Below are 27,900 nucleotides of genomic sequence, written 5' to 3' on the forward strand. Positions count from 1 at the left end.
AGTCAGATTCGAGTCACATTTTTGATGACTTTGGACTTGACTTAACAATATTATCAAAGACTTGCAACTCCACTTGGACTTTAACATCAATGACTTGGGACTTGACTCAGACGTTTTAGTCCGACGGCTTGAAAATACTTGATATTTTTAGTGAGTCATTTCCAGCAAGGCAACACATTTTCACACAGAATCTGCCACATTCAATTCGAAAATTCCAAGCCTGTGACTTGGGACTTGACTCGACTTGGACCTGCATGTTTTTGCTTGAGACAATTCCAAAAACGTTGACTTTCTCCCACCTTTGTAAAAATACAGTGTTTTGCTCTTCCCGGCCGCCATAGCAAAAATGTGCAAAAACAAAGAAGAAAATAGAAACCACTGGTTTAAGATTCTATTTTATTATCAAACAGGATGATATCTTACAGTGCACAATTAAACCGCCTAATAGTAATCACTGTTTGCAACAGCACAAGGTAAAAACAGCTTGGCTCTAGCACATTTGCATAAAACTCGATATAATACCGATGAATTACAGGTTTTTATGTAATTTAGACATTTCTCTTTGCTGCTTGCGATGACGTCACAAATGATATTTACATTTTACAACACATTGAACTATATTGGTGACTTCAATGTACTTATTTGGTGGAGCATGCGTTATTTGTAATTTCAGTCCCGTACATTTTCCAGTTGATTTGACACCCACAGTCAAATATCCACTCCACATGTTTGGGTTAGTCAAGAGATGAGTAACTGAAAGCCGTGCTGATACACTTTGGTTATTTTTTGGAGGAAGTAAGGCTCCCCAACTGAAGGGACTCTCATTTTCTTGAAGACATCATGGCAACGTTGCGCTTCTTCATATTTGGTCTGCTACGGAGATGATAAATGAAGGGTTTCTTATGCCGTCTTGGTCTGTCACTATGGAAACCTGAGTCACTGAAAGGCTATGGTGACGTTTCATGTCACATTAAAGTGCTGTGTGTACCTAAGTAGTCAATCAGAGGTGAAGATGATGTAATATCGAACTGTACATGGAATGTGGAAAAAAAGAAACACTAACGTTCCTGCAGTAAAGTTTGTATCCCGTTCTTGGAACCAATGACACACACTTGTATCACTGACTCTCAGTCTGCACGGATTCATGCCGTTCCTCCTTTGGAATTTGGTTTTGCTCGCTAAGAAAAGAGCGGGCGCCCATCAGTAAGTGTATCTGGAGAGGGGCGTGTCTTCCATCAAATCGTCCTGGAGGAGATGATCAAAACATAATCGGTTATGTGGTTTTGGTCAGAAGAGCCTCAGTTCATCAGCTAAAAAAGGACATATGGGTAGCGAGATCATTTTAAAAATGCCTTAAAAGGATGAAAAAATTATCTCCATCTCTATTTATGCAAAATTTAGTATGATTTCGTGCCTTTTATCATTAAATTTTTATTGATGTGTTATTAAAATACAGTATGAACGGCTGTAAAAGAGAGCACAAGATGAAGGTTTCGTCATGTACAAAAGCTGACGTTCCAGCAACCCTCTCCTTTTTCCTGGGAAACAGACGGATTTTGCCCCTCCTTCCCGTCGCTCTCCCGTTTAAGGATTTTCCCGTAAATTTGACATTTTACCTGTCTTTAAAAAAAGAAATCCTCTGCAATGCTGCAGCTGACAATGGCGGTGGTATCCATGCCTGAGCCACAGCAGTCTGCAAGTGTTCCATCGCATTGGCAGTGAGTGGGCCGCTGGGCCTTTCCACCCACCCCAAGCCGGAGAATTTTCCTATTTTCCCTTATTTTCCGGAAAATGTCAGTTATTTTCAAATGCAAGTGTGGACATGTATGCTTTATTTATTATATTGATTTAAATATTAAACAAATAATAAATATGAATACGCAAATCCCGCTGTATAAGCAGCACACACTAAATTTAGGGGAAAAAACAGATTTGTACATATATAAGCCGCACGTGTCCACGTCATATAATTATATCATTTTGTGGCTCACACGAGCCCGAGGGGACCAGGCAGCTCTTTGTGATACAGCCCATTGGACATTGCAGGAGGTTAGTGTATATACCAGTCTGACTCACGGTGTCATCTTACAAATAACACTAAACTCATCACACAGCAACTTAACACTCAAAAGATCTACCTGATACATATACAAACATTTACCAATATGAGTTTAAAATGAGTTTTCCCATAATGCATTTTGTTTGAGCAAAGCATTTCATTGGAGGACATGCAGCATAGAAAATGGTGGATGGTGCCACAATGCTGTCTCTGTCCACCAGAGGGAGCCAGAGTAGCCCAGAGGGAGGCTGACATCATTGCAGCTCCCCAATGTATGCGTTGCTCAGATGCAATGCATTATGGGAAAACTTTAAAAGAGTTGTTTATTTCCATTTTCCTTCCAATAAGTATTGGTACATGTTTGTATATTTCTCAGGTATACATTTTGAGTGTTAAGTTGCTGTGTGATGAGTTTAGTGTTATACATACTGACCTGCAATTTCCAATGGGTTGACAAGCTCGTTGTGAGTTTATGAATTTACAGTATTTATTATTATCTATTTATTATTAAACTTGGATATACTGTAACTTAGACTACTAGTAGCTTGAAAAGCAGTATAGATTTCTTGTTGTCTCAATAGCTGGCATTACACGTGTGAAACATATTCTGCAACACAGTGCTGACCTTTTATGATATTTCCTAGAAACAGTAAAAAAGAAAACTGAAGTAACAAGGAAATATTTCTGCCCGGTTGCATTTTTCTCACCATGGGAAGATCCTGGAGCCGATGGAACTCCGGGTGGTTGGTCCGTTGGCGAAAACGCATAAAGAGGATGATGAAGATGACCGCAGTGGTGACAATGAAGACGCAGAGCAGACCAGCAAGGAGGGGGTTTAGAGGAGCGCGTGAGCTCAAGTAAAGCCTTCGCAGTTCTGGAAAACATTTTGATCAATAATCTAGAACAATTATGAGAGCAATAAACCCTCATCTTACCTTCATCGCCTACGTTAAGTTCAGAGGGGACCTCCAGGTGTTGCGGCCCAGCGGGGTCTCGGCCTGCGCGAGAGGTCAGAGGGCGTCCTGCTGTGGTTGTTACTCTCCATGGTGTCATTGGTTGAGGCTGAGTGGAGGTGTTTGCATCCTGGGATGAAAAGGTGCTCAAGGCATGCTTGGTCATTGCCGCCCTGCCCTCTGTTGTGGTGGTGGGGGAACTGTTGTGTGGAGCAGCTGAAAATGGGAGGTTAGTTCAATAGGATACATTTCAAAAGGATATTATTTTTGTTGCCCTTCTGCTCCACGGGAAGTTTCTGTTCTCCCTGAGCTTGCCTAAGGACACCTGCGTTGCCTTTTCACGGGCGTACCACCCCAGTCAAACTCCCCCTGCCAGTTGTAGTAGTAGTAGTATTGAGCTAGTGGTTCCCCCATTAGTTATTTTCTCTTTTTGTTTATTTTGTCATTCTGTCAAATCTAGTCTGTTTTGGTCTATACAGTGGAACCCGCTTAAGTCGGTCACCAACCCGCCCAAGTCGTACCACTCATCAAGTCCTGGTCAAGTCCATGTTAGTATTATTACTAAAAAGGACCCGCTTAAGTCTACATCGACATACAGTGGTGTGAAAAAGTGTTCTTATTATAAAGAACATCATACCAACAATAAAATATTGTGGTGGTAGTGTGATGGTCTGGGGCTGTTTTGCTGCTTCAGGACCTGGAAGAAGACCACCTTAACGTGGTGGAGGGGTTTGAGTGCCCGAGTGATCCTAAGAGCTACGTTGTCTGAGGACGCGGACACGGACAGTTCTATCACCATGGCAGAGGTGTGTATCTGGGGTAGTCAAAACGCTCCCCAGTGGCAAAGATCCTGGGGTGGATGAGTTTCACCCTGAATTCCTCAAGGCTCTGGATGTTGAGGGACTGTCTTGCTGCCATTCGGTCCTTTGCCGTCCCAAGCAGGAGCCTGGTTCGCATTGCCAGTAGTAAGTTGAGCCTGTTTCTGGTGAACATTGGCTTCCGTCAAGCTGCCCTTTGTCACTGATTCTGTTCATAATTTTCATGGACAGACTTGCTGTGATAAATGCAACCAGGAATTCTGCTGTCTACCAAAAAAATCCTGAAGGAGAATGTCCGGCCATCTGTTGGTGACCTCAAGCTGAAACCAACTTGGGTTCTGCAGCAGGACAATGATCCAAAACACACCAGCAAGTCCACCTCTGAATGGCTGAAGAAAAACAAAATGAAGTCTTTGGAGTGGCCTAGTCAAAGGCGGTGGCATGACCTTAAAAAGGCGCTTCATGCTGGAAAACCCTCCAATGTGGCTGAATGACAACAATTCTGCAAAGTTGAGTGGGCCAAAATTCCTGCACAGCGCTGTAAGAGACTCATTGCAAGTTATCACAAACGCTTGATTGCAGTTGTTGCATTTTGACTGCATTTTGTGTTCGGTTGTGTTGTCATTGAATAATATTCCAATTAGTTTGATGATCTGAAACATTTGAGTGTGACAAACATGCACAAAAATAAGAAATCAGGAAGGGGGCAAACACTTTTTCACACCACTGTATGTCACTGTTATGTTATGATGAACAAAGTTAGAATATGATATCCACTTACAGCACAGAGGCCAATTGTAGCACACAAATCACACCATATTTCATTTTTTTTCACAATTTTGTTGAATAAAATACCTGAATAACACATTTTTGTGTTTTTTATGGTGGCTTTGCGTAAAATACCACACATTCCTCACGATGAGGCGGTACAACCACATGGTTTCTCCCACATAATCAGCAAAATAATGATAATGTGTCGTGTTTGTCATGTTTGTCAGCACAGTGGTTCACGGAGGATTACAGACAGAAATTAGGAATGTCAGGAGTGGATGGTTCATCATGACTCCTGTATCTGCACCTATACCCAGATCCTCACCAACGTGTAATGGATTTTTCCTTAGATAACAGACTTTTGCACAGTTGTGTACTCCAAAAATTGTCTCCAGGTTTTCATGTTTGCAGAACATGTCTTGTTTACCTGCTTGGGTTCCAGGCTGTGCTGTTGTGAAAAGCTGAGATGTCACTTCTGTAGGCCTCGCCATCGTTGCGACAATCGTCTGATGAAAAAGTGTCTTTTCAGTGTGTGGCGCGGTTGTGGTATCATCTGCTGGACGGTGTATTAGATGTTGGCCGTCATCCACATGACCTTTCATCAGGTCAGGAACCCCTGAGGCGCCAGCGGGATGCTGTGAGGCCGGCAGGGGGGCAACTGGAGGCAAAGCCACACTTTGACCTGTGGAATAAATAAAAACAAATATAGAAATAATAATAATAAAATAAATTAAACTATGGCAGAGCAGATGTACAGAGCAACATCTATTATTTATGGTTTTACAATATTTGGCAGTGCAATGCCTTCATTTAATTTAATATGTTTGTATATTGCAGTTGTATCGGACCAAAGTGAATCATACTGAGAAGTGTTTTGTTTTGTATTTTCATTGCCTTATTAAAGTAAATGAGAAGCACATTTTGTCCCATGTTGATCAAAGTGGAATGTTATCATTTTTTTCATGTATTTTTAAAGGCAGAATTTCTGATACAGCTCTTGTTTTCTATGTATTTGAAGATATCATATACCTTGTGATCACAATGGTATGAACTGTTTATGTTGGACATGTGGATTATGTTTAAATGTTACACTGTCAAAATAAAGCAAGCACAAATGGTCAGAAACACACAACTGCCACACCTCTGCTGAGATGCTGATTGAAAGATATCATTGATTTTGTGTCAGTATTTACGAGACCCAACACATGCACCTGCAACTTTATATGAGACCAGCAGCTTTTTATGCTGTACCACACATACACACACACACACACACACACCTACCTCTTGCCTGGGATGAACCAGCAAGAAGCACCAAGAAGCAAAACTCCAAATGCATAAGAGATTCCATCTCATCCCCTCTTCAGATGACTACAACAAAGTGGACCAGGTTGTGTTCTGTTGGTGGGAGCTTGTTTCCGTTACGTGATACACGAGGACACATCATCAGGGCTAAAAATATCCTGAGGGAGTCGGGCAGAAGAGGCGCAGGGGTGGGGCCGAACGGAGATCACATACCCACTATCTGCAACACAGAAAAAAAAAGACACAATTTGTCAAACCTCACTGCAGATGTATGCTTTTGTTCCTCCTCCTCACCGCTATCATCACTGCATCACTTTGCAAGGCTTCAGTGACTTTGCACTGGCTGTTGCTCCCTGCATGGGGCCGACGCGCAGCCAATCAGACGTCAGTGCGTCAGAGGCGTGCCTGTCGTAGGGCTCAGCGCACATGATTTTTTTTTTTCTTGGTTTGTTTTGGTTAACCCTGAAGGAGAGTGGGTGGACACTATGCTCCATCGTCATGAAATAATGGTGTTTCTTGCGCTGGTGCTTTAAAGTCCATCAATAAGAGGTCAGTATGTGGTCACAGCTGAGCTGACACACACAGTGTGCACATGTTTGAACTAGTTCTTTTTCCCTCCCCTGGCAGCATTGATTCCTAATGGACATCCAGAGGCATCAGGGGGAGACCTTCAAGGTGCACCCGGTGGTGGGTGAAGCCAGTGGAGGGGACATGCAGGAGTTAACAGTGGACAACGTGGAGGCAGTGAGTTGACATTCACTTAAAAGTGTGTGTGCATGTTGAGAGATGTCAAATAAATGTAAATATTGAGGACTGTGCTGCACACAATTGTTTGAGCAAAATAAAAAAGTGCAAAAATAAAACCTATTAAATATATTTGAGGAGTGCAACAAAAAACACAGAAATTTGTGAAAATAAACATACAAGCGAACTGAAAAATGTCGATCTTATCACGCTACTATCGAGCCGACACAGACAATAATCTATAATATTCATATTTGGATCAAACATATTCTTTTCTTCTTTTTTCCCTGGCAGAGAAAATCTGCCAGGGAAAAGTGTAAAATACTCTTCCCCTCTTGTATAGATTTTATTTGACTTTATTTGATGTTTTGTTGTTATGCAAATTGGGAGCGGCCATGACCGGAGCAGGAGGGGATAGAAAAGAAGAGAAAAGAAAAGAGAAGGGGGAGTGCAGGGACACGAGGGGGACAATACAGAGAGAGACAAGAACAACAGCAACCACAACAATTGCAACGACAATAACAAAACAACAGAAGCAAACAGGACCACATCAGCAAATGTCTATGACGGCCATAAAGACCAGGATGGAGAGGATCAAACATATTCTATATGACCCGCGATTGGCTGGCGACCAGTCCGGGGTGTACCCCGCCTCTCGCCCGAAGTTAGCTGGGATAGACTCCAGCATACCCCGGTGACCCTAAGGAGGATAAGCGGCATAGAAAATGAACGAATGAATGTTCTTTATTAAAGCAATCACCAGTTAGTGTGAAAATATGCCCCCTGGTAGCAGTGAGCAGTCCAATCAGATTGCTCTCATGCAATTGCCTAGATTGCATGAGAGCAATCTGATTGGATGTTGAGTGAGTCCTATGATCGTTTGCTGATGGCATGTTGCTTGGTTTTCGGTCTCCAATTTGATATTCATGTGGAACAATATTTTGCAACTATCGAGTATCAAAGTTGAGAAAAAAATGTGATAAATTAATAACATATAAATTTGTATAATTTATATATTATTATACTGAATATATACTTATTCTATTTAATATATAATACTGTATTATACTTTATATATACTGTAATAACATAAGTATTTTTAAGCATTTTTTGCAGAATAAGATTAATATTAATAGTCGTTTAGCCACTTTTATTTACAAATGTCATTGTTATGATTTCCAAACATAGACTGTACTGTAAATAAGCTTCCGCTTTTTTTGTCCTGATTTTTCCACAGCAGTCACGGCAATGTTGTAACAGTAAATACGACTACCAATGCAAACAACTGAGTTCCCATTCAAGTTAGTTTTATAGTCCAAACTTTTGCTTGTCAAACAAAAGGCGTTCAAGGAGACACGGTGAGATAAGACTCGGCTGACATATTTGTAACATGATAGCAGCCAAAAGCATATGCTCCCCTAATAATAGCTACCACAGTGTGCTTTGGATTAGTTGCCATGGCAACATTTTTTACACACTTCAACCACGTGCTCATTCAGCATGAATAATCAGAATTAATTCATATAATTTGGTATATTTCAAATGACCTTGAACTGCACCTGTTACACACAATAATAGTAAGTGACCAGACCCCCACCCACCCACCCCCCAGGCTCTCTACCAGCTTTATTTCGACCCAGACATGGAGCATAAGAATGCGGCCCAGAAGTGGCTCACCCAGGCTCAGGCGTCTGCACAGGCATGGCAGTTCTGCTGGGCCCTGCTAGGTGCTGACAAGGTCTCTTCAGCTTCTTCTTAAAATATCAGAAATGTTTGCTGCACGTTTAGTAGATGTGCTAATGTGGCTTTACAGCTCCCTGAGGTCCAGTTCTTTGGTGCCAGCACCCTCCACACCAAGATCTCCTCTCACTGGAGCGACCTGCCTGCAGACCAACATGATCACCTCAGAGTGCAGCTCCTTTCCCACATCTTGCACTTCTCCTCTGGGCCCAAAATGGTCCTGACAAGGCTGTGTGTGGCCCTGTCCTCCATGGCCCTTAACTTGATTCCCCACGTCTGGTCTCAGCCAGTTGCAGACATGGTGCAAGCCTTCCAGCCGCAGAGCCCTGAAGGTGCAGAGGCGACGCAGGACCCTCATGTGCACTGTCTGGCCCTGCTGGAGCTCCTGGTGGTACTTCCAGAGGAGTTCCAGAGCAGCCGGCTGACTCAGGCTCGACGTGCCCAGCTGAGGGAAGCCTTGACTGGGGAGTGGACTGCTGTGTGTCCCCTGTTGCGTCAGCTCCTCCAAAGTCAGGACTCATCGACCCAGGTGAAAGAGAAGGTGTTGCGCTGCCTGTCCAGCTGGGTGGGACTGGATGTCCCGCTAGGAGAGAGTCAAGAACTGGTCCAGGACTGTTTCACGGCTTTGTCCAACCCTGAACTGTTTGACACGGCTGTTGAGACAATTGTTAACGCCATCTCGCAACCTGATTGTCAAAGGTGACTTATAGCGTATCATCACTGTGACTTAGTGAGGTAGCACTGCCATATGTGTGTGTGTGTGTGTGTGTGTGTGTGTGTGTGTGTGTGTGTGTGTGTGTGCAGGTACAGCAACGCTCTGGTGAGCCTGTTGCCTCTGGTGTTGGGACTCCATGATCAGCTGAAGACAGCGGCTCAGGAGGGCGACATGGAGACCTCACATGGGATCTGTCGCATTGCCGTTGCCATGGGCGAAACACACTCCAGGTAACACAAACAATCAGGATTGTTGTGTTGTTAAGTGCATGTTTTTAGATGGAAAAACATCCTAGGTAGGCGACATTGCGGGAAAACTACAGTTACAGTTCATAGAGTTCAATTTGCTTTGATACCGTATTGAACTTGATGCATGGAAAACAGTCTGAAAACAGTCTGAAAACAGTCTGAAAAAGAAGGGGCGGCTTTTTGCGTGGGTTGAGAGATTTATTCCTATAAACCAACAGGTGGCACCAAACGACTTATCCCTTAGCGAGTCAGAGCTTTTTTTCCTGTCACTCACACACACACACACCAGTGATCTCGAGAGATCCCTGTGGTTCTCTCGCAGGCATTTCGCCTCCAGTCCACTCTGGAAGAATAAACTGTTCTCCTCCCAGATCTCCTTGTAACAGCACACACAATCTATGACCCCGCATGCGCACGCGCGTGTGTTTGTGCACGTGTTAAAATGTCCCTACAATGCGTAACCTTCTGTGCGCTACACTCCTCCACGCTCTCCCGCTTCCTCTTTCCTGTCATGTGTGTTTCTCTGTCCACATGATCTCTGCCGAGCTCTTATCAAATGCACTTCTGCCACCTTGTGGCCGTTTTTATGGCTTAAATGTTCTCTGAAGTGAAATGCATTAGTGGAGAGTCGCATCATCACTTCTTTTTGCCTCTTGTGCAAAAAACGTAAAAACGCATAACTACATCTTTGGTATTGGATGAGTTAATGATGATCATGACAGTCGAGCGCTTTGGGACGCCAAGCTTTTGATGATGTTCATTTTGACTTCCATTGAGATGGCTTTCCTTTTCTTTGGCGCACTGCCACTTGAGAGACAGATATGCCACACATCCTGCAAAGGAATCTCTGCTCTGTTTCAATATAAAACTCACACTGCCAAGAAAGTCACGCCTGGTTGTGTGTATGATAGGGTTTTGCTGGAGCAAGTGGATCACTGGCAGGAGTATTTTGCCCTGGTCAACATGATTCTGTTCTGTACTGGGATTCCTGGGCAGTACCCAGTCAGCGAGACCACCAGCTCCCTCACACTCACCTTCTGGTACACTCTGCAGGTGAGGACTGTTTGCTACTTGAAATCTGCAACAGGAGTTGTTGACTGTTGCATTTCTGTTTAGGATGACATCTTGTCGTTCGAGGAGGAGAAGCAGGTCGTTTACCTGCACGTCTACAGGCCAGTTTACTTCCAGCTGGTGGATGTGCTGCTACATAAATCACACTATCCTTCCCTGGAAGAATATGCATCCTGGAGTTCTGATGACAAGGAACAGTTCAGAGTCTACAGGTGAGACAGGAGAATAGAATGAAATCAAATGTAGAGCACAAATCAAAGCTAAACAATCTTAAATGTTAATGATCCTAAAATGATCCACTACTGTCTTGGAGGTGCAGCTCCATCTGCTGTATCTGGTTGTTCACTGAACAACTCGGTTCCAATGCATGTGGACTATAACGGCAAAAAGGGAAAACAGTCATCTCTCATTGATCACATTTAACTGGTTCCAGACCGTGATTAGGGAATTTCTGGGAAGTAGGATTCCTTATTTATTAATGGAAAGTTTCTGTAATAAGAGCATAGTAAACCTGTTTACGACCTTCAAAATACGGGTTTTAACATTGACTGCGTTTACATGCAGTCGATATTCAGGTTATGCGGAAGAAGATGGATGGATGGGTGGATATTTTTGAAAAACCGTGCTTGAGTGAAACCCTTTTTGCCTTTTGTGGAGTGAATCGTGGTCATTTTTGGTGCAGCGGTTATGCAAAATTGACTCTTTCATGATGCTATAACAGTAACATGTGTCCCTTGAACCTGTTTATAAGCACCAAAGAAATCTAATTATTATTCCTTCACTGGTTTGCTCTATTTTTGAGAGAAGCGCTGAAAGAGTTTCTTATTTCTTGGTTTCCATGACTTCAGAAATAAGATCCTTCCTCACTCATCATGGACATGATACATATAGCTAGGTGATGATACGCCTACCACTTCACAGAGGACAGTTTTGTTCCCCCTAAAAAATACAAAAATAAAAACCAGGCTTCGCTACACAGTTTAAAATAAAGCATGGAGCTCTGCCAACTATCCACCAGTCAGCTACAAACGTGCATAGCTGTAAGTTTGATCATTTTGTGTTTTTTCAGCAATTAGGCCAACCTAGCATGATAGTCCGTTAACACGTGGCTGTAATGTTAGCGCTGTAGCTCGCATAGCTATGCTAGTGTTGCTAACATGTGTGTCCTCCCGTCCCATTAGTTAATGTTACTTTGTTGTACGTGACGTATAGCATCTATTACGTTGAACACGTGCAGCGTTACAGCGTACATGTAAAAAGTGGATCAAGTCTACGGCTTTTGTGCCAGGTCAGCGTGTGTTCATGTGGTTGTTTTACCTTCCAGGGTGGACATCTCTGACACGTTGATGTATGTCTATGAAATGTTGGGAGCTGAGCTGCTCAGTAACCTTTATGACCGCCTGGGGAGACAGCTGATGGACCCCCAGCAGTCAACAGGATGGCAGGTTGGCGAACACCTTCAACAGTTGGGAGAAGTCCATGGTTGGATGAGTTTGGGATGAACTAGAACAGAAATTGAGTCAGGCCCTCACTCGTGACACCATCCAGGTTTAAGCCCTAAGTATGTACAGTATACTGTAGGTACTCGCCGCTAATGAATGATAATGTAAGATGAGCGGTGAACAGATGGAATCGGAGTCACGGTGTAGCCTTTAGCCTGGTCATGAGGCCAGCGCTAGAGGCTCGCATGCCAGAGAAGACCTTTCTCCTAACCGTGTCTAAATAATCCACAGGAAACTTGTGCTTCCGTAGCCAAACAGAATTTTGCGTCTCAGAACTATGGTGAGTTCAAAGACAGCCGAACAAAGTGCAAAGTCTCAACGCTTCACGTAAAAACATTATCAGTGAAGCAACAGTCTCTCACTAACAATGCTACATGTATGCTGTACATTTTACCTGTATTATTTATTTATTACACTTATTTGGAAGCATGAAGGATAACGAACCAACAGAAACAAAACCTGTCACAAGAATAATGCCGTAATATCACGAGGAAAAATAACTAGTGATGTGCAACACCACTGATTTCGTTTCCGATCCGATGCTGAGTAAAATTCAGGCTGATATCGGGGATGCTGATCCGATAGTAGTATATAGAAGTAGTATATTTCACATCATAGCATAAAAAAATACTAGGCATTTAATTAATGTATTCATTAAATAAATGATTAATTTCAGTAAAAATAATAAATTCATAATGAATTTAAGTCATTTATTTATTTATTTAAAACCCTGAAGTATATTGAGGTACGAGCGGTGTATGAACAATTTTAAGCATCAGAAAAACTCAAACAGATAAGAGATTTTTGATCATTTCTTTTTCAACATAGTCCCCCTCAAGGGCTGAACACTTGCTCCAACGGCGCTGAAGCGCTTTTATCCCGGTGTAGAAGAACTCTTTTGTTTGGGACTCAAGAAACCCCTCAACTGCAGCAATGACATCATCATCACTGGCAAAATAGCGACCAGCCAAGGCTTTTTTCACTTGGGGGAAACGACGGGAATCGCAGGGGGCCAGGTCTGGCGAATAGGGTGGATGGGGAACAAGTTCGAATCCACAATCGTGAATTGTTGCCATGGCAGCCACTGAGTACACTGCGCCACTGCATGAATTTCTGTTTTCTCCATTTTTCACTGAATACTTGACCCTCGCTTATTCAAAAATAAGGCTGAACTTTCAAAAAATCATAGGTGTGACCATGCATCAACGCTTCTTATACACGATGCTTCAAACTTTTCATACACCCCTTGTAGCGGGGGGATTTACAGTACAGCCAAGCTAATGTAGGGACAGCGTTTGCCCCCAAACTGATTTCTTACTTTTTGGCCTGTTTGTCACACTTGAATGTTTCAGATCATCAAACAAAATGACAACACAACGGAACACAAAATGCAGTTTCTAAATGACACTTAACCAAACCGACATGGCCCAGTGTGAAAAAGGGATTGCCCCCTAAACCTTACGAGAAGAAAATGTATGAGCATTATTTGCTAAGAAAGTGTGAATAGCTGGAAAATTTTAAAAACAAACAAACAAACAGCAGAAATGGGGAAAAAAATAGAGCATAGAGCAAAGTTCATACTAATAATCGGCTTTTTCACGTACTGTATATCATGAAGTTTTTGCTTGAAATAACTTCTTAGCATATTTTACCAAATATCAAAGTAGCCCTTGTAGCCTTTCATTTTTAGGATGGAAAAAGTGCCTTCCGTGTTCACTTCCTGTCGTGTACCAGATACAGTGTTCCCTCGCTCTATCTGGTTCACCTTTTGCAGAGTTTTTTTCTTGCTTCTTTTTTTTTTATTACAGCATAATGCACGGTGTTACAGGCCGAGCCTGGCCCTTTAAGAAAAATTGCATTCTGGAAGGTTGAGTGTCTCTCTCTTCCCTCTGTGGTCTGTCTGCACCGCCCATTGTTTTCTGTGTCCTGATTGGCTGTAGACCATTGTCAATCAATCTCTTTCGTGCCGTCCTGCCATGTCGCCTGCGTCATCGCGAGCTTGTAGCTTGTAAATGAATCTTCGGTTCGTCTGCAGCAATATGTTTTAACAAAGATCCAAAAACGCCACAGTACAGCGGAACGGCGCCAGGACGAAAAGGCACGGCCACATGAGTGAAATACGCGTGAGTGACTTTATAATTTCTTGTGTCCGACCTGCAGGTTGATCATTAAAATTCAAACGAAGGTTTGAACTCTTTTGAGAGTATGTATTATTGCCTGTATGAGAAAAGTGTATAAAGTGTATGGTGAGGGGTTTTACAGCCTTAAAACACGTACAGTGCAGTATAATCAAAAATGAAGTTGGCTACTTTGCGGATTTCACTTATTGCAGGCTATTTTGGGAACCTATCCCCAGCGATAAACGAAGGAAGACTGTCGTGTGTGTCATATTATGTACATTCCGTTGTTATTTTCCTGTGGTTTAATATCCCACCGTCACCTTTGTAGGACACAGAGGCGTTGTTATTTGGCTTCCAGTCCATAGCAGAGACCATCGATGTGAACTACTCTGATGTCATTCCTGGTCTGATTGGCCTGATCCCCAGAATCAACATCAGTAACGTCATGCTGGCTGACACAGTCATGTACACAATAGGTGGCTGAAGTATTATCGATGTTATGCTGTGCACTCCACTATACTATACAGGCATTTTTAACTGCATGTCTGTGTTGCTAAGGGTCCCTGGCTGAGTGGCTGGTGGACCACCCGGTGATGCTTGGTGGTATGCTACCCATGGTGCTCCAGGGTCTCGAGAGGCCCGAGCTCTCCGTGTCCAGCGTTTCTACTCTGAAGAGGATCTGCAGGGAGTGTCATCACGACCTCGGCCCTTACGCTCAAGACATCCTCACCGTGTCCCAGGTTGGCTTCACGTGTTTGCTCAAATCATGGATCAACTGATGCATTTCCAATCAGAGTCATCTTTCTCCATAGGACGTGCTGGTGAAAGAGATCCATAAGGTGAGTGAATGGTGAGTTGAAGGTCAGTTTTTCCAACATGCATGTATGATGTGTATTTCATACTGTATATGTGCAGAGCAGCCAGTGCATGTGGCTCATGCAGGCTCTGGGCTTCCTGCTGTCAGCTGTGCCGGTAGAAGAGGTTTTGGGAAAGCTGCACTCACTCATCACCCCTCACATCCAGCAGCTGGACACACTGGCCCAACAACCGGTACAGTAAAAATAGAAAATGTGTCCCAAGCACAAATAAAATGACTAATTTATATTAACAGTCACAATATATTGAAGGCTAATAGAAGCAAACACTCCTAATCTGTTTTCACTGCTATATGTATATTTCTTCCATGCTATATTATTTTATGGCTCAATTCAGTTTGGAGGTTTTTTTGGGACCAAAAATATGAAATCATTTGTTATATGTGAAATAAAGTCTTAAATTCATTGATCTGAGCAATATATGTATTTCATGATCAGTTTAAGTTTTTTTGTGTGCAGATTTTGTTAACAAATTTGCCTTCGTGGAGGCCTGCACTCTAATACTGTAGTTCAGATGTGTGAAAAAAAACGCCTACTTTTGGGAAAAAAATTACATTAAAACTGTCTACTTATTATTTAATAAATAAATGAGTTGAATTTATTTAATACCGTATATATTTTTTTGATTATTTGGTCTTTTATTTCCCAATTCTGTAGTGTAACTAACAAACACAAGTACACTCCACAATTATGTTTTATTTATCATTTTATTTATTTAAAATCAATTTTGTTAACAATTCATGGCATTTTATACTTATTTAATAAATAAATGAATTTATTTAATGATGTGTATATATCATATTTATTTATAACTAACAAATACACTCTACAATTATTTTTTTAATTATTTTTTAATCAATGTTGTGTTTCCTGTGGAAAAAATACACTTAATTTTGGAGAAAACAAATATGAAAATATAATTATATTGAAGCTATTTACTTACTTCTTTTATGACAAATTGATGTATTTCATGGCCTTTTTTGAACTATTTAATAAATGAATACAATTTATTTCATGACATATATATTTAATAATTTGGCCTTTCATACCATAACTCTGGAGTGTAACACACACAAATATGCTCCAGAATTATTATTTTTTCATTCATTTTCTCAACAATTCAGCCTTGGTGGAGGTCTGCAGTCTACTAGACCAGATGTGCTTTCTGTTGGAAAAAAAACACCTACTTTTAGAGGGAAAAAAAAACTATATTATAGTTATATTGAAACTCTTTACTTATTATTCATGGCCTTTTTTAAATTTATTTAATAAATAAATGAATCTACCGGTGGCCTAAGACTTTTGCACAGTAACTGAGATATACAGAAACATTTTTGAAAAAAAAATCCATTGAACCTTTATGCTGATATTTGCTTTGCTTGTCTCATAAATCTCCCTGTCTTATTATAATGTCATCACATCAGACTCACTGACCTTCTTTCTATCTGTGCAGCCTGATCCCGCCAATAAACAGTCCATCATTCACATCCTGGGAATGTTGTCCAGCCTGTTCACCACTCTGGACATCAACAGACACACAGACGGCTTAGAAGGAACGGCCCACCCATCGCTGCCTCACCCCCAGAGCACACACAACCCAGTGCGTTCAACCTATAGGCACACAACCGTGTCACACCCATTAATCGGTGAAAACAATTTGAAATGCTTGTTCCTTATTTGTGTCATGATGATGTTAGGTTGTGGTTGTGCTACAGCAAGTGTACACATTGATCCAGAACATCCTCAGTAAATGGCTCAAGGACTCCGAGGTGGTGGAGGCAGTGTGTGGAGTGTTCTCGAAGACCGTTCGAACCCTCCTCCATGATTTCGGGCCCTTGGTAGCGCAACTGAGCGAGACGTTGGGGCAAATCTATGGCGCCTACCCACAAGCCTCAGCGCTGGACCTGGCGTCTCAGGTACGTTCTTGTGCAGATCAGAATCAAAGCAGGGAACGTGATCCCGTGTGTTCTCGTTAGATGGTTCACATATTTGCTGGAGAGGAACACCACACATGCTCCATTAAAGGCCTTCTTGAAGTTCTGAGCTCGTCCACTCTGACCAGATTTCAGCAAGGTAATACTTTACACATGGACTGTTTCTCATGTCATGATCGGCAGCACGGCGGAGTAGTTAGCTCGTCTACGCCACCTCTTGCCTGAAGTCAGCTGGGATAGGCTCCAGCTCACCCGTGGTCCTAATGAAGATACAGTGGTGTGATTTCTTTTTTTTTTGCATGTTTTCAAAAACATTTAAGCAAATTTAAATATTAGTCAATGACAACACAACTGAACACAAAATGCAGTTTTTAAATGAAACTTTTTATTATGAAGGGAGAAAAAACATCCAAACCTACATGGCCCTGTGTGAAAAAGTGATTGCCCCCTAAACCAAATAACTGGTTGGGCCACCCTTAGCAGCAACAACTGCAATCAAGCGTTTGGGATAACTTGCAATGAGTCTCTTACAGCGCTGGGGAGGAATTTTGGCCCACTCATCTTTGCAGAATTGTTGTAATTCAGCCACATTGGAGGGTTTTCCAGCATGAAGCGCCTTTTTAAGGTCATGCCACAGCATCTCAATAGGATTCATGTCAGGACTTTGACTAGTCATTTTCTTCAGCCATTCAGAGGTGGACTTGCTGGTGTGTTTTGGATCATTGTCCTGCTGCAGAACTCAAGTTGGTTTTGGTTTGGTTTGAGGTCATGAACAGATTGCCGGACATTCTCCTTCAGGATTTTTTGGTGGAAAGCAAAATTCATGGTTGCATTTATCACAGCAAGTCTTACAGGTCCCGAAGCAGCAAAACAGCCCCAGATCATCACACTACCACCACCATATTTAGTTATTTTTTATGCCAAATGTAATGGGACACACACCTTCCAAAAAGTTCAACTTTTGTCTCATCAGACCACAGAGTATTTTCCCCAAAGGTCTTGAGGATCCTCAAGGTGTTTTCTTAATGTTCTTATTGTTCAGCAGTGGCTTTGGTCTTGGAACTGTGCCATGCAGGCCAATTTTGCCCAGTGTCTTTCTTATGGTGGAGTCATGAACACTGACCTTAAACGCTTTTTCACACCACTGTATATGAATTTTTCTCATGATGTTTTCATGGTTCCAGGTGTAAATGATCATCCTGATGTTGCAGAGTCCTTCATGTACCTTCACGCTCAGGTTGGTGGAAGACATTGAAGGTCACTTTTCTTCATCGCTTCATCCAAACTGTTTGTGTTTAGGTTCTTAAAAGAAAACCCGATTTGTACCTCTCTGAGCATCTGGATGTGAAAGCTCTCTTTTACTGTGGTGAGCCACACCATAATTTATTATGATGACGTTTTCCTGCAAAAAAAAAATGAATGCGTAATTCTCCTTAACTCTCCTTCAGGGATTCTGTCACTTAAATTTCCAGAAACATGCACAGTCAAAGCTGCCAGCCTCTTCTTTGTAAGTCAAAGTGAGAACCACTCATTTAAAGGCATGAGATTTTTGACTCTTTTTTTCTCTGCTGTGAATGACAGACGGAGTTGTTGCCTCGCTGTAAAGACATGTCATCTCTTGGTGAGGTGCTGCAGGGAGAGGGAAAGCGCCTTACAGAAACCGTTCTGCAGGTGAGTCTCTTGCTATGTTCAAAGCAACAATATGGATACATTCCACATTCATAGTGCAATGACTGGTATTACAATAGTGTTTCAGTCCACGGGTGGGTTTTCCTACAAATAAGAAATCCGCAAATATACGGAAATCCGCTGTAACCATTTCTAATGTGGCTGTTTTTGTGAGTCTTAGGCAGTTGGTGGTGGATCTCCTCGCAGTCTGACAGAGTATTTCTCCGAGGTGCTGCTCAGTCTGAGTCGACACTGTTCAGCTCTGCTTTCCCGATGGCTCAAAGAATGTCTCGAGTTGCCAGGATTCCCCTCAGCGCACGTCAGCCCAGAGCAAAAACACACCTTCGCGCAGCAGCTTCTCAGGTAAGAAAGCCCAGTTTGGGTATAAAATGAACAGGAAAAAGTGTTAAATGAACATTTTGTGGCTACCAACCAAGAAAATTTAAATTGAAAAAAGTATGCTGCAGTGCCATGTCGCATCACTCAATAGATTTGGCACTACCTGGTTCACCCTCGCTCATGAACACATTATATTGGGACTGTCTGTGAATGGAGCTTGTCGTTACAACTCTGCTTCTTAACCCACCTCATATGCACCTGGGGCCTCACTTATAAAACTGCGCGTGGAAATCTTAAACCCAAAATGTGAGTACGGAGAAAAATAATCAGACCTAAAAAAAAAAAAAAAAAATTTTTTAAAGTGCAGTATGCACACATTCAAGCAATTTGTGGCTCATCGATTCCACCTTGAGGAGAAGTGTGTGTACGCACCTCCGCCTCAAGTTACATCCTTTCCAGGCCTCCACTTCACCATAGAAGGTCAACGCAAAGTAACTCATGAATGCTGGGCCTTGATTGCATTGGAATCACGGCTGGGAGGACGACGAAGATGAGTAAGCGGCCTTTCACGAAAATGGAGGTGGAAATACTGGAAAAAGTATCATACTTGAAAGACACAGCAGTGGCATAACAAATATAACAAATACTGAGTGACAGCATGTCTGCTGTCATCTGTGTGACTGGAACAGCGCCAACCGAGGCAACAAATTTTTCCTAATTCAAATTTCAAAGCACAACAAAAGAAAATCATTTGTGGAAAGAGGAAGTTTACGCACACAGCCCTGGCACTGTCCACACAAATGCATGGTAAATAAATGTTGCTACTGATATATACATACCTGACATATGCAACAAAAAACTGTCTTATGTTTTTGATAAATTGTCCAAAGAAATAGCGACAAACTGAGCACTAAGGACATATTATTTCTGTGTCTTGTAAACTCAATCCCTAGAATTTTACATGATGTTTGTTATAATGAATATTAATCGAACACATGATATTATCATGATTATAAAATAAAATGATGAAGTATTCAAGCGCTGCCTTGTGTTTTTTGTGTATCTTTTAGTCGGGATATTATACGCTGGTGCGTAATGGTGTTTATGATAAGGGACAAATGATATCCATCAGTGTCATGTCAAATAACAACACTTTCCACAAACGTTTTAAGTCAATAACGGCGTGATGTTTTCATGCAATGACGGATACAACTTTATTGGCTTCCATTGCATGTTTATTTCTAACATATGATTTCATCTCACCATTTAAAATGTGTGTGGCCTTTTAACCATGTCCCCAAAAAGTGCGTACGCCAACTATGAAGATGCCGTAGCGGCGCGTACACTCTCACGTCAAGTTGGGTTTGTACAGGTACCATACTTTGCATGGAAAATGCCGTACGCAACCTTTCTGCCCCATTTTGTTCGTACTTATGCTTTATAAGTAAGGCCCCTGGTCTGCCAGAGAATAAGAAGCTGTAGCAGGAGGGAGTGTTGCCAACTTAACCAATATGTCATTATCTACTGAGAGGTGTTGTTTTTTGGCTTGGGACAACCACAATACAATCACAGCAATAAACATTTTATTGCATGACAGTGGCCATTGTAAAGGCAGAATTTTGGATGAATCTCATTGTGTACCGCAGGTGTACCTCATGTTAAGTAATTTTCATATATTATTGTAGCAAGTACTCACATTTAATGCAGGGTTGTTTTTTTTATTTTTTTTATTTGGACTGGAGATTTTTTTTAAAAAGCATATGTCTTCTCTTTCTCCCAGGGAGCAAAGCAACAAGCGGCGCATTAAGGAGATTGTGAAGGAGTTTTCTCTGCTTTGCAGAGGCCTGCAGGGGTGCGGACACTCTGATTACTAGACTACCGTACTTTTTTTTCTCAGAGCACAAAAAAAGATTGTAAGAAATAAAAAACATGTAAAAAAAAAAAAAACACAGCATCTCCTCAGCAGGGGTGATATTATTGGACGCAAAGGTTTTACCAATGTCAGGAAGTGTGGACATACATATATTGGAATTCAATATTGGAATTTTGTTTCCCCATATATAAGTGGACATGCAAGGGCAAAATAATAAATTCAAAAGAAAATCATGTGGGGTTTTTTTTTGTTGTAGTATACTGGCATAATGCTCACACTATACCCCCCACCCCAACAAAAAAAGACATGCTCAAGTCGGACCGTCTTCTCTCTGTTGCAGAGTCTTTTAAAAATGTGAGGTCATAACATGATAGCGTTGTTGAACATGTATATTTCTGATAATTCATCATAAAATGACAACAGAAAAGAACATGACGATTACAAAGCTGACCTGTTTTTGTCCACGAGGGTGACATCACTGATGAGGGGGAAGGAAAGCTTGTAGTGCATATTGTTGGTTTAAAAAAACAAAACAAAAAAAAGTGTCGTGTTGGAGTAGTGTGTCACTGCAGCTCATCGGATTCTTGTGAAAAGGTTCAGCACAGACTTTGACTCCTGTTGAAAGCACATAGAAATGTAAAAGCGACTAGCATGTGGCCTCAGAAGTGACATGAACGCTGTACCTTGGTGCAACGCGTTTTGCTGAAGACGTTCCAAAAGCGAAGGGTCTCATCCCCCGCGCCGGTGACGATGGCCTCGCCGTCAGGTGACACGGCCTGAGAGGTGGGAGGGGGGCAAAGAGAAAAGACAGGTGGCGACACGGACGTTTAAACATGAAGATGACGTCGCTGACTGACGCTGAGGTCTTACCAGGTAGAGCACTCTGTACGAGTGCCCCGTCAACTTGGCCACCTGTGTCAGCGACGGGTACTTCCACACCAAGATCTGGTTCTGAGAGTAACCATGAGTGCTCACCTTTGACATGGACATAGAAATACACATTTACTAAATCATCATGTACAGTAAAAAATTGTTTAAAATGTGACCTGCCCACACCCGGCCCGCCAAGCGTTTGAATCTGACCCGCCAGTTGCTTCCAAAATATTGAATTAAAACTTTTAACATACCAGCGGGCAACATGACTTGCAAGTAGTCAGAGTAAGTCAATCTGAGACCTTTTGATGGTTTAAGCAGCTTTTTGCATGCAGCCTTCCAGACAACTACCTCACCCATGGTGCCAAACAAACATAAGTCAACAAATATGTGTCACACAACTTCACCTACACACTGCACTGTCTGGGAAGTAAAAAAAAAAGGGGGGGGACGTTCATATACTCTTTAAAAGTCAGTGTTTTATCGTTCATAGTTCATACTGTACATCACACATCCTTTATTCATGTACATTCCGTGTGTCTTATTCAGTAAAGAAAAACTGCCATTCCATTTCATTATTTGATGTTTAAAGTGCTCCTGAAAAAGGTACACAAGCACACATAGCAGATTGCATGACACTTTTACAGATAAAATAAGACAAATAATTCCAGGTGGACTGTTAGAATTAGAAGCTTAGACTAGTGTGTGTCTATCACATATTTCGTCTGCCCCCCCAGCCAATTTTGTTAACTCAATGCGGCCCGAGAGTCAAAACCTTTGTCCACACCTGCTATAAAGTCAGCATATCTTGTGTGGATGACTTTCTTTTTTTGTACGATGCAACCACTGAAAGAGGCCAGTATGGGTAAAAATACGAACTATGATGATAAACATAGTGGTAGGAAAAGTAGTACACATGTCTCTGTCCTGGCTGCTTAGTATAATAAGTCTAATGTGACAACAATATCAACATCATCAATATCAACATCAACAATAGTAACAACAGAACAGCCGATTGTCTTTTGTTTAAACTCTTTCAATACCAAAGACGTATTTATATGTTTTTATAAGTCCGAACGCCCGATCCCAAAGACGTATTTATACGTCTTTTACATTTTTTTGCACGAGAGGCAAAAAGAGGTGGTGATGCAATTGCACACTAATGGATGTCACTTTAAGAGTAGTTTTGAGCCATAAAAACGGCCACAAGGTGGCAGAAGTATATTTGATAAAAGCTCTGCATGAATGGAAGAATCACACATGACAGCAAGGAGGAAGTGGAAGAACGTGGAGGAGTGCAGCGTGCAGACGGTTACTCATTGTAGGGAAATTTTAACGCACACACACACACACACACACACACACACACACACACACACACACAGTTCAGTTCCAAATGCGAAAACTGTAAATAGTTCATGGTGTTATATTTGTAAATAAATTGTTATTTTGTTATTTTGTTTTATGTTGTTTATGTTGTGGTATAGTTGCTAACATATTTGAGCTGTCACAAAAGCAAACCATCTGTGTCAAAGTGAAACTTATGCTTGGAATGTGTCTTTTTGTTAAGTACCTACAAATAGGAGGTCGACTAGTGTCCTAGAATGGATTGTGTTCAACCTTCATAGCTCCACTGTGCAATTAGGATATTGTGTGTGTGTGGCTCACCAGTTCATTGGCGTGTTTGGACCACGCCAGGTTGCAGACCTGCGAGCCGGTGTCTGTGCTCTGTAGCGCCTGACCCGTCAGTGTGTTCCAGAAGCGCAGGCAGCGGTCAGCGGTGCCGCCGCCTGACGCCAGCAGCCCATGCTGGTGAGGCGACCACGCAATCGCCTTCACTGCAGCCAGGTGGTCGCTATACTGCTGCACTGGGAGTAGGCTCGAGCTGTTCCACACCAGTAACTGAAAGTGAATGCAAAAGTCAATCACACAGCGATCCGTTACTGCATAGCTCCCCAATCAGGCTTCATTTACCTTGTTGTCATTGCCCCCAGAGGCAAGATGCTGGTGGTCGGGGGACCATTTGAGACCACACACTTCCTGCCTGTGACCCTGCAGCCTTCTCTCGGCAGACGGGGGGGTTCTTACGTCCCGTTGGAGGATTACTCTGTCCCGACTTCCCGAAGATAGCTGCTCCCCATTCCACGCCAGGGCACCTTGCAAACAAAGAGGAAGATGGGGAGTCATACGACAAAATACACACACGGATCTCTGTGGGACGTTAAACAGCAGCGGCAGTGTGACTCACCCACACGAGCTGAGTGACCGTCTAAACTGGTAAGCTTTCGCCCGCCTGCCGCATCCCAGATCTGAACGTAACCTTTGTGAGTTCCTACAGCGACCAGACTTCCCTGGGAGAGAAGTTATTTTGAGTGTAAATGTGACTAAAAAAAATGTGTTACGTTATGATAAGGAAGCAAATCTACTTGAACTTGTACAGTCACGTGTGAGCTAGAGCCTACTATAGCTGACTTTAGGTGAGAAGTGGGGTACACCCTGGACTGGTCACCAGTCAGTCATAGGACACACATAGTCAAACAACCATTCACACTCACATTCCCACCTATGGACACCTAACCTAACCTAACATTCATGTTTTTTGAGACGGATGGGAAGAAAACCCACGCAAACGTGGAGAGAACACGCAAACTCCACAAAGTGATGTTCCGACGGAGATGCAAACCAAGAACCACAGACAGTGAGGCAGACGTGCTAACCACTATTCCACCAAGCTTCCCAGCATTGACCCAATAAAGTATCAACACTGTGAACCTCATGTCATGTAGCTTACCCTCTCATTCCAGCATACTGACGTCACAGAATCACCGTCCACTGAAAGGTCGCACAACCTTGTCACCTGTGGGAACAACACACAAAATAAGGCTAATTAAATTTAAAAAAAAAATCACATATACAAAAGTATTCACAATTTCTTCAATTTGAGCTGAGGTGCATCTTGTTCCCACTGATCAGACTTGAACCCAGACCCAGACTTGAATACCACTACGCACCCCCAGAGTGATGTAGAAATTGCTGTACAGCGATGCCTCCTATCCATCCTGATCGCACATATGAGAACTGCTGCAAAAAGTGCCTACAGATGGGTGTGCCAAGCTTGGGGCATCATATTCAAAAATACTTGAGACTGGAATTGCTTCCAGAGGTGCATCAACAAAGTACTGAGCAATGGCTGTGAATACTTATGCACATTATAAGAATAAGAATAGATTTCATTCATAAGGCACTTTTCATTCCATGGAAATCTCAAAGTGCTACAGTACAAACAAGATATTAAAAACAACCAACAATTTTCAATTAAATAGACAAAATGCAAAATATAACATTTTATATGATTTCTTGTTTGTTTGTTTTTTTTTTATTAACTTGCAAACATTTAAAAAAAAAGTTTTTTCCTGTGGTATGGGGTGTTGGGTGTAGAATTTTGAGGGGAAAAATGCATTTATTCCATTTTGGAATAAGGCCGTAACATAACATAATGTGGAAATTGTGAAACGCTGTGAATACTTTCCGGATGCACAGTCAGTGGTTTTTCACGTATATTTGTTAGGAAGTTCTGAGGGGTTTCTCTCTAATGAAAGACAATGGTGGTTTGTAATAAATGATCAGCACTTCTAAACTTAATTGTTAAAAAGTGCAATGCACAGAAATGTGTGGTAGTTAGGTCCACATTAGCGAAAATTTGACCTTATGGAGGGCCGAGACACTGCTGGTTTTCGTCAATAAAGCAGGTGATTTTAATGATCAACACCTTCAGTTTGAGGGAAGAGGCTCATCAATTAAATCACCCGCTGAAGAAACTGTTTGGAGAGAAAACATGCAGCGTCTCGGCCCTCCAGGGCATGAGTTTGACACATGTGGTCTAGGCCTTTAACCTTATCCTCATAATTAAGGCAATGTTTGTTCAAGTGTTAGACATCAAAATAGATGGGGTAAAAAAGTTTCACTTAAGCTATGTAAAATGCAGTGTTTCTGTGGTTTTCGGCCCCAAACAAATATGGACCTCCATAAATGGCTTGCAGTCCTGTATGAAACACTGAGATGTACTGATTTTTAGTGCTTCTCATGAGAGCAGGTCAAGCAGAATACTCCACAAAAAAGCCTCAAGACAATCGGCTTGTTGTCAGTTGAGCTGATATGAAAGGAATTCCAATGTTTGGCAGTGATGCATTAGTATGATGCCAGATTTGTTTTAAAAACAATCTGTCATGGAAAATTTGACAAATTTGCAGTTATTTTCAAATTGTTGTTAAAATTAGATTATTTTTTAAAGATATGCCTTTAAATGTTCAATAATAAGTAGCCCACAACCTAAGTGTGAATGTAGTGTGATCTACAGGCTAATTAGGGTAGATGTGGTGTGACCTGGCTGGTGCAGGCGCTCCACAGGTAGACGCAGGCTCCCAGGCCGACACTCAGCAGGTTTCCCGCTGACCAGTCAACCAGGTTGAGGTAGAAGTCATCCTGTAGCTCCGGGGCGTCCAACACCTTGAAGGGGATCTTGGAGATCTTCCGCGCCGGTTTACGAGGCGAGCGTAGCAGCTTGTGACTAGAGTGAACGGAACAAAGAAGTGTTTGTGGCATACCTGAAAGCATGGGACAAGTAAGCGAGTGAGATGTGTCATACCTCTTGTTAGTAAGCGGAGAAAGCGAGTAGGGTGAGACTTCGTTATCGTTGTCGAAAGGCACTCTCTTAGTGTGGACAGTGTACTGTTGAGGGGAAACACAATCAGCTATGTAACACATACTTACAAATTAATTATTACAATTAATCATCATACCCTAAATAGGCCGTGAGTGTCATGAGCGCAGACGGCACGCCGCCTGTCGTCTGCGTGAAGGTCCGACACTGACTCTAAGCCTGCACCCAGTAATTCATTCCTCAATAGGGCAGCATACGCCACTGTATCTGTTGAAAGCAACATGCTTGAGGGACATTATGAAGGACAATGGTCACATTGACAGCCACCAAAGTGGATTTCTGACCTTTGCCAGAATCTGAAGTGGCATCCTTTGCTTTATGATTCTGGCTGGGAGAGTGACAGTTCTCCTGGACAGAAAAGAAAGACTGCATCATTCAGCATGTGACCACCCGAGCAGGCGACTTTGTCATTAATAGATGAATGGCTCACGTTGGCATAGTGGAAGTTGATGCTCCAGTTGCTTCCAGCACGGGCTGGGATGAAGCGGTCCCCGGACTTCACACAGACTGGACTGCAGGTAACACTTTCACACTGATGACAAAATAACAGCACTGTAATTTACTTGGAAAAACGCAGACATGCATTTGTCTCACACGCTCAATGTATGTTCGCCTTCCACTTCATTAGGTACACTGATGGCATCCAGTGCAAGAGTTCTGGCTGTACAAGATGCATGTAACAATATGTGCATTTTGCATACTGAAAGGTATGCTGTCTATACCAGCTCACCTGCGACACTTAGGAGGCTAAGCTAGGTGTTTTAAATATTTTGATGTTGTGCAGTAGTCAACCGTAGTGGTTGTAGTAGACGGTGTCAATCAAAACTGAGGTTTTTTTTATCAGGATAAATGCAAAACATTTACTAAAGCAGTGGATCTCACTGGATTGTGCAAGTGTACCTAATGTTACGGCCAGACCATAAGGATCTCACCCTGGTCAGCCGCGCTTCAGCGGGCAGGTTCTGGAGGTGGATTTGCCTTAGAAGACGTCTCTCGTAGTCTTGGTCCATTTCAAACCGGCTGCCTCACCGCCCCTATTTAAACCCACGCTCCCTCCAGGTGAGGAAATCCACGCGGTACCCCATCTTTAAGGAAAAAAACAAGTCTCTCTTTTAAGCGTGGACGCCATGATCCCCAGACATGCCCCACGTCCTTATTTTGTGCCATACATTACCGTGACATTTAGCATGAACATAGAAAGGCGAGTGACAGCTTCACCGTTGTTATGGAATGGTATGATATGTAGCTAGCTCTCACGAAAGCCCCTTTAAATGGCCGTATCGCGTCACTTTAGCCTCTTACCACACTGACGGCGGCTCAAGTCACGGGATCCGCCTTCATCTTCAGTGGAAAAACAGAGAGCGCGACCGCAGGTGAGGGGAACAATCGTCGCAGTCGTCCAAGTAAACCTGAGAAGTCAGTACGGCCCACTAGTGTTTACGTTCGCAACAAAAATGGCGACTGAATCAGCTGGGAGCAGAAATTCTATGCCTGACTTCTAATGTTTGATTGGTTAGAGGCTCAGTGGCGACTCCTGCTGGCCATAACTGGACATGCACACAACACTGGAAT

The 27,900-nt window shown here is 42.4% G+C and overlaps 2 protein-coding genes across 6 annotated transcripts; one reads left to right on the forward strand and one right to left on the reverse strand.

The window, feature by feature from the left end:
* On the reverse strand, positions 1-27,832 carry fzr1b (fizzy/cell division cycle 20 related 1b). Of its 5 annotated transcripts, XR_008567358.1 has the most exons (23): positions 27,631-27,832; positions 27,261-27,413; positions 26,759-26,860; positions 26,613-26,676; positions 26,408-26,535; positions 26,254-26,336; positions 25,992-26,175; positions 24,400-24,465; positions 23,857-23,959; positions 23,583-23,764; positions 23,277-23,510; positions 21,606-21,710; positions 21,419-21,511; positions 21,187-21,350; positions 16,356-16,440; positions 14,949-15,081; positions 11,742-14,864; positions 10,388-10,630; positions 5,886-6,126; positions 5,029-5,283; positions 2,995-3,228; positions 2,767-2,933; positions 1-1,245 (listed from the first exon to the last, which is right to left on the reverse strand). XR_008567358.1 is itself a non-coding variant. In XM_054765659.1 (14 exons), the coding sequence occupies exons 2-14, from the start codon at positions 27,336-27,338 to the stop codon at positions 21,309-21,311; spliced, it is 1,464 nt and encodes a 487-aa protein (XP_054621634.1). In that variant the 5' UTR covers positions 27,339-27,413; positions 27,631-27,832; the 3' UTR covers positions 17,215-21,308. The 5 variants fall into 5 exon arrangements, 1 of the variants encoding a protein (XP_054621634.1); XR_008567360.1 differs by lacking the exons at positions 1-1,245; positions 2,767-2,933; positions 2,995-3,228; ... (3 more) ...; positions 11,742-14,864; positions 14,949-15,081 and adding an exon at positions 15,929-16,086; XR_008567361.1 differs by lacking the exons at positions 1-1,245; positions 2,767-2,933; positions 2,995-3,228; ... (4 more) ...; positions 14,949-15,081; positions 16,356-16,440 and adding an exon at positions 16,569-17,115.
* Positions 6,099-21,664, forward strand: LOC129174060 (importin-13-like). The gene is made up of 21 exons (XM_054765643.1): positions 6,099-6,455; positions 6,534-6,650; positions 8,263-8,388; positions 8,464-9,089; positions 9,195-9,335; positions 10,265-10,406; positions 10,470-10,636; positions 11,749-11,869; positions 14,375-14,522; positions 14,605-14,786; positions 14,859-14,885; positions 14,962-15,096; positions 16,375-16,521; positions 16,619-16,837; positions 16,898-16,994; positions 18,040-18,092; positions 18,155-18,221; positions 18,304-18,362; positions 18,437-18,526; positions 18,705-18,886; positions 20,643-21,664. Exons 2-21 carry the CDS (start codon positions 6,546-6,548, stop codon positions 20,734-20,736), a joined length of 2,928 nt encoding a protein of 975 aa, XP_054621618.1. The 5' UTR covers positions 6,099-6,455; positions 6,534-6,545; the 3' UTR covers positions 20,737-21,664.
* Positions 27,833-27,900: the final 68 nt, after the last annotated feature.

Source organism: Dunckerocampus dactyliophorus, chromosome 2 (genome assembly GCF_027744805.1).
Source record: "Dunckerocampus dactyliophorus isolate RoL2022-P2 chromosome 2, RoL_Ddac_1.1, whole genome shotgun sequence".
NCBI classification, from domain to species: domain Eukaryota; kingdom Metazoa; phylum Chordata; class Actinopteri; order Syngnathiformes; family Syngnathidae; genus Dunckerocampus; species Dunckerocampus dactyliophorus.

What these genes read in the sequence shown, in the direction of transcription:
- LOC129174060 (XM_054765643.1), top strand. Translation starts at nt 6,546, where the DNA reads ATGGACATCCAGAGGCATCAGGGGGAGACCTTCAAGGTGCACCCGGTG. An exon ending in CCCAGAGCACACACAACCCA is followed by an intron (nt 16,522 to 16,618) that starts GTGCGTTCAACC and finishes TGATGATGTTAG; the next exon opens with GTTGTGGTTGTGCTACAGCA. An exon ending in TCATGTACCTTCACGCTCAG is followed by an intron (nt 18,093 to 18,154) that starts GTTGGTGGAAGA and finishes GTTTGTGTTTAG; the next exon opens with GTTCTTAAAAGAAAACCCGA.
- fzr1b (XM_054765659.1), bottom strand. Translation starts at nt 27,338, where the DNA reads ATGGACCAAGACTACGAGAGACGTCTTCTAAGGCAAATCCACCTCCAG. An exon ending in CTGGGGGCAATGACAACAAG is followed by an intron (nt 23,511 to 23,582) that starts GTAAATGAAGCC and finishes ATTCACTTTCAG; the next exon opens with TTACTGGTGTGGAACAGCTC. An exon ending in CCAAACACGCCAATGAACTG is followed by an intron (nt 21,711 to 23,276) that starts GTGAGCCACACA and finishes TCCATGTCAAAG; the next exon opens with GTGAGCACTCATGGTTACTC.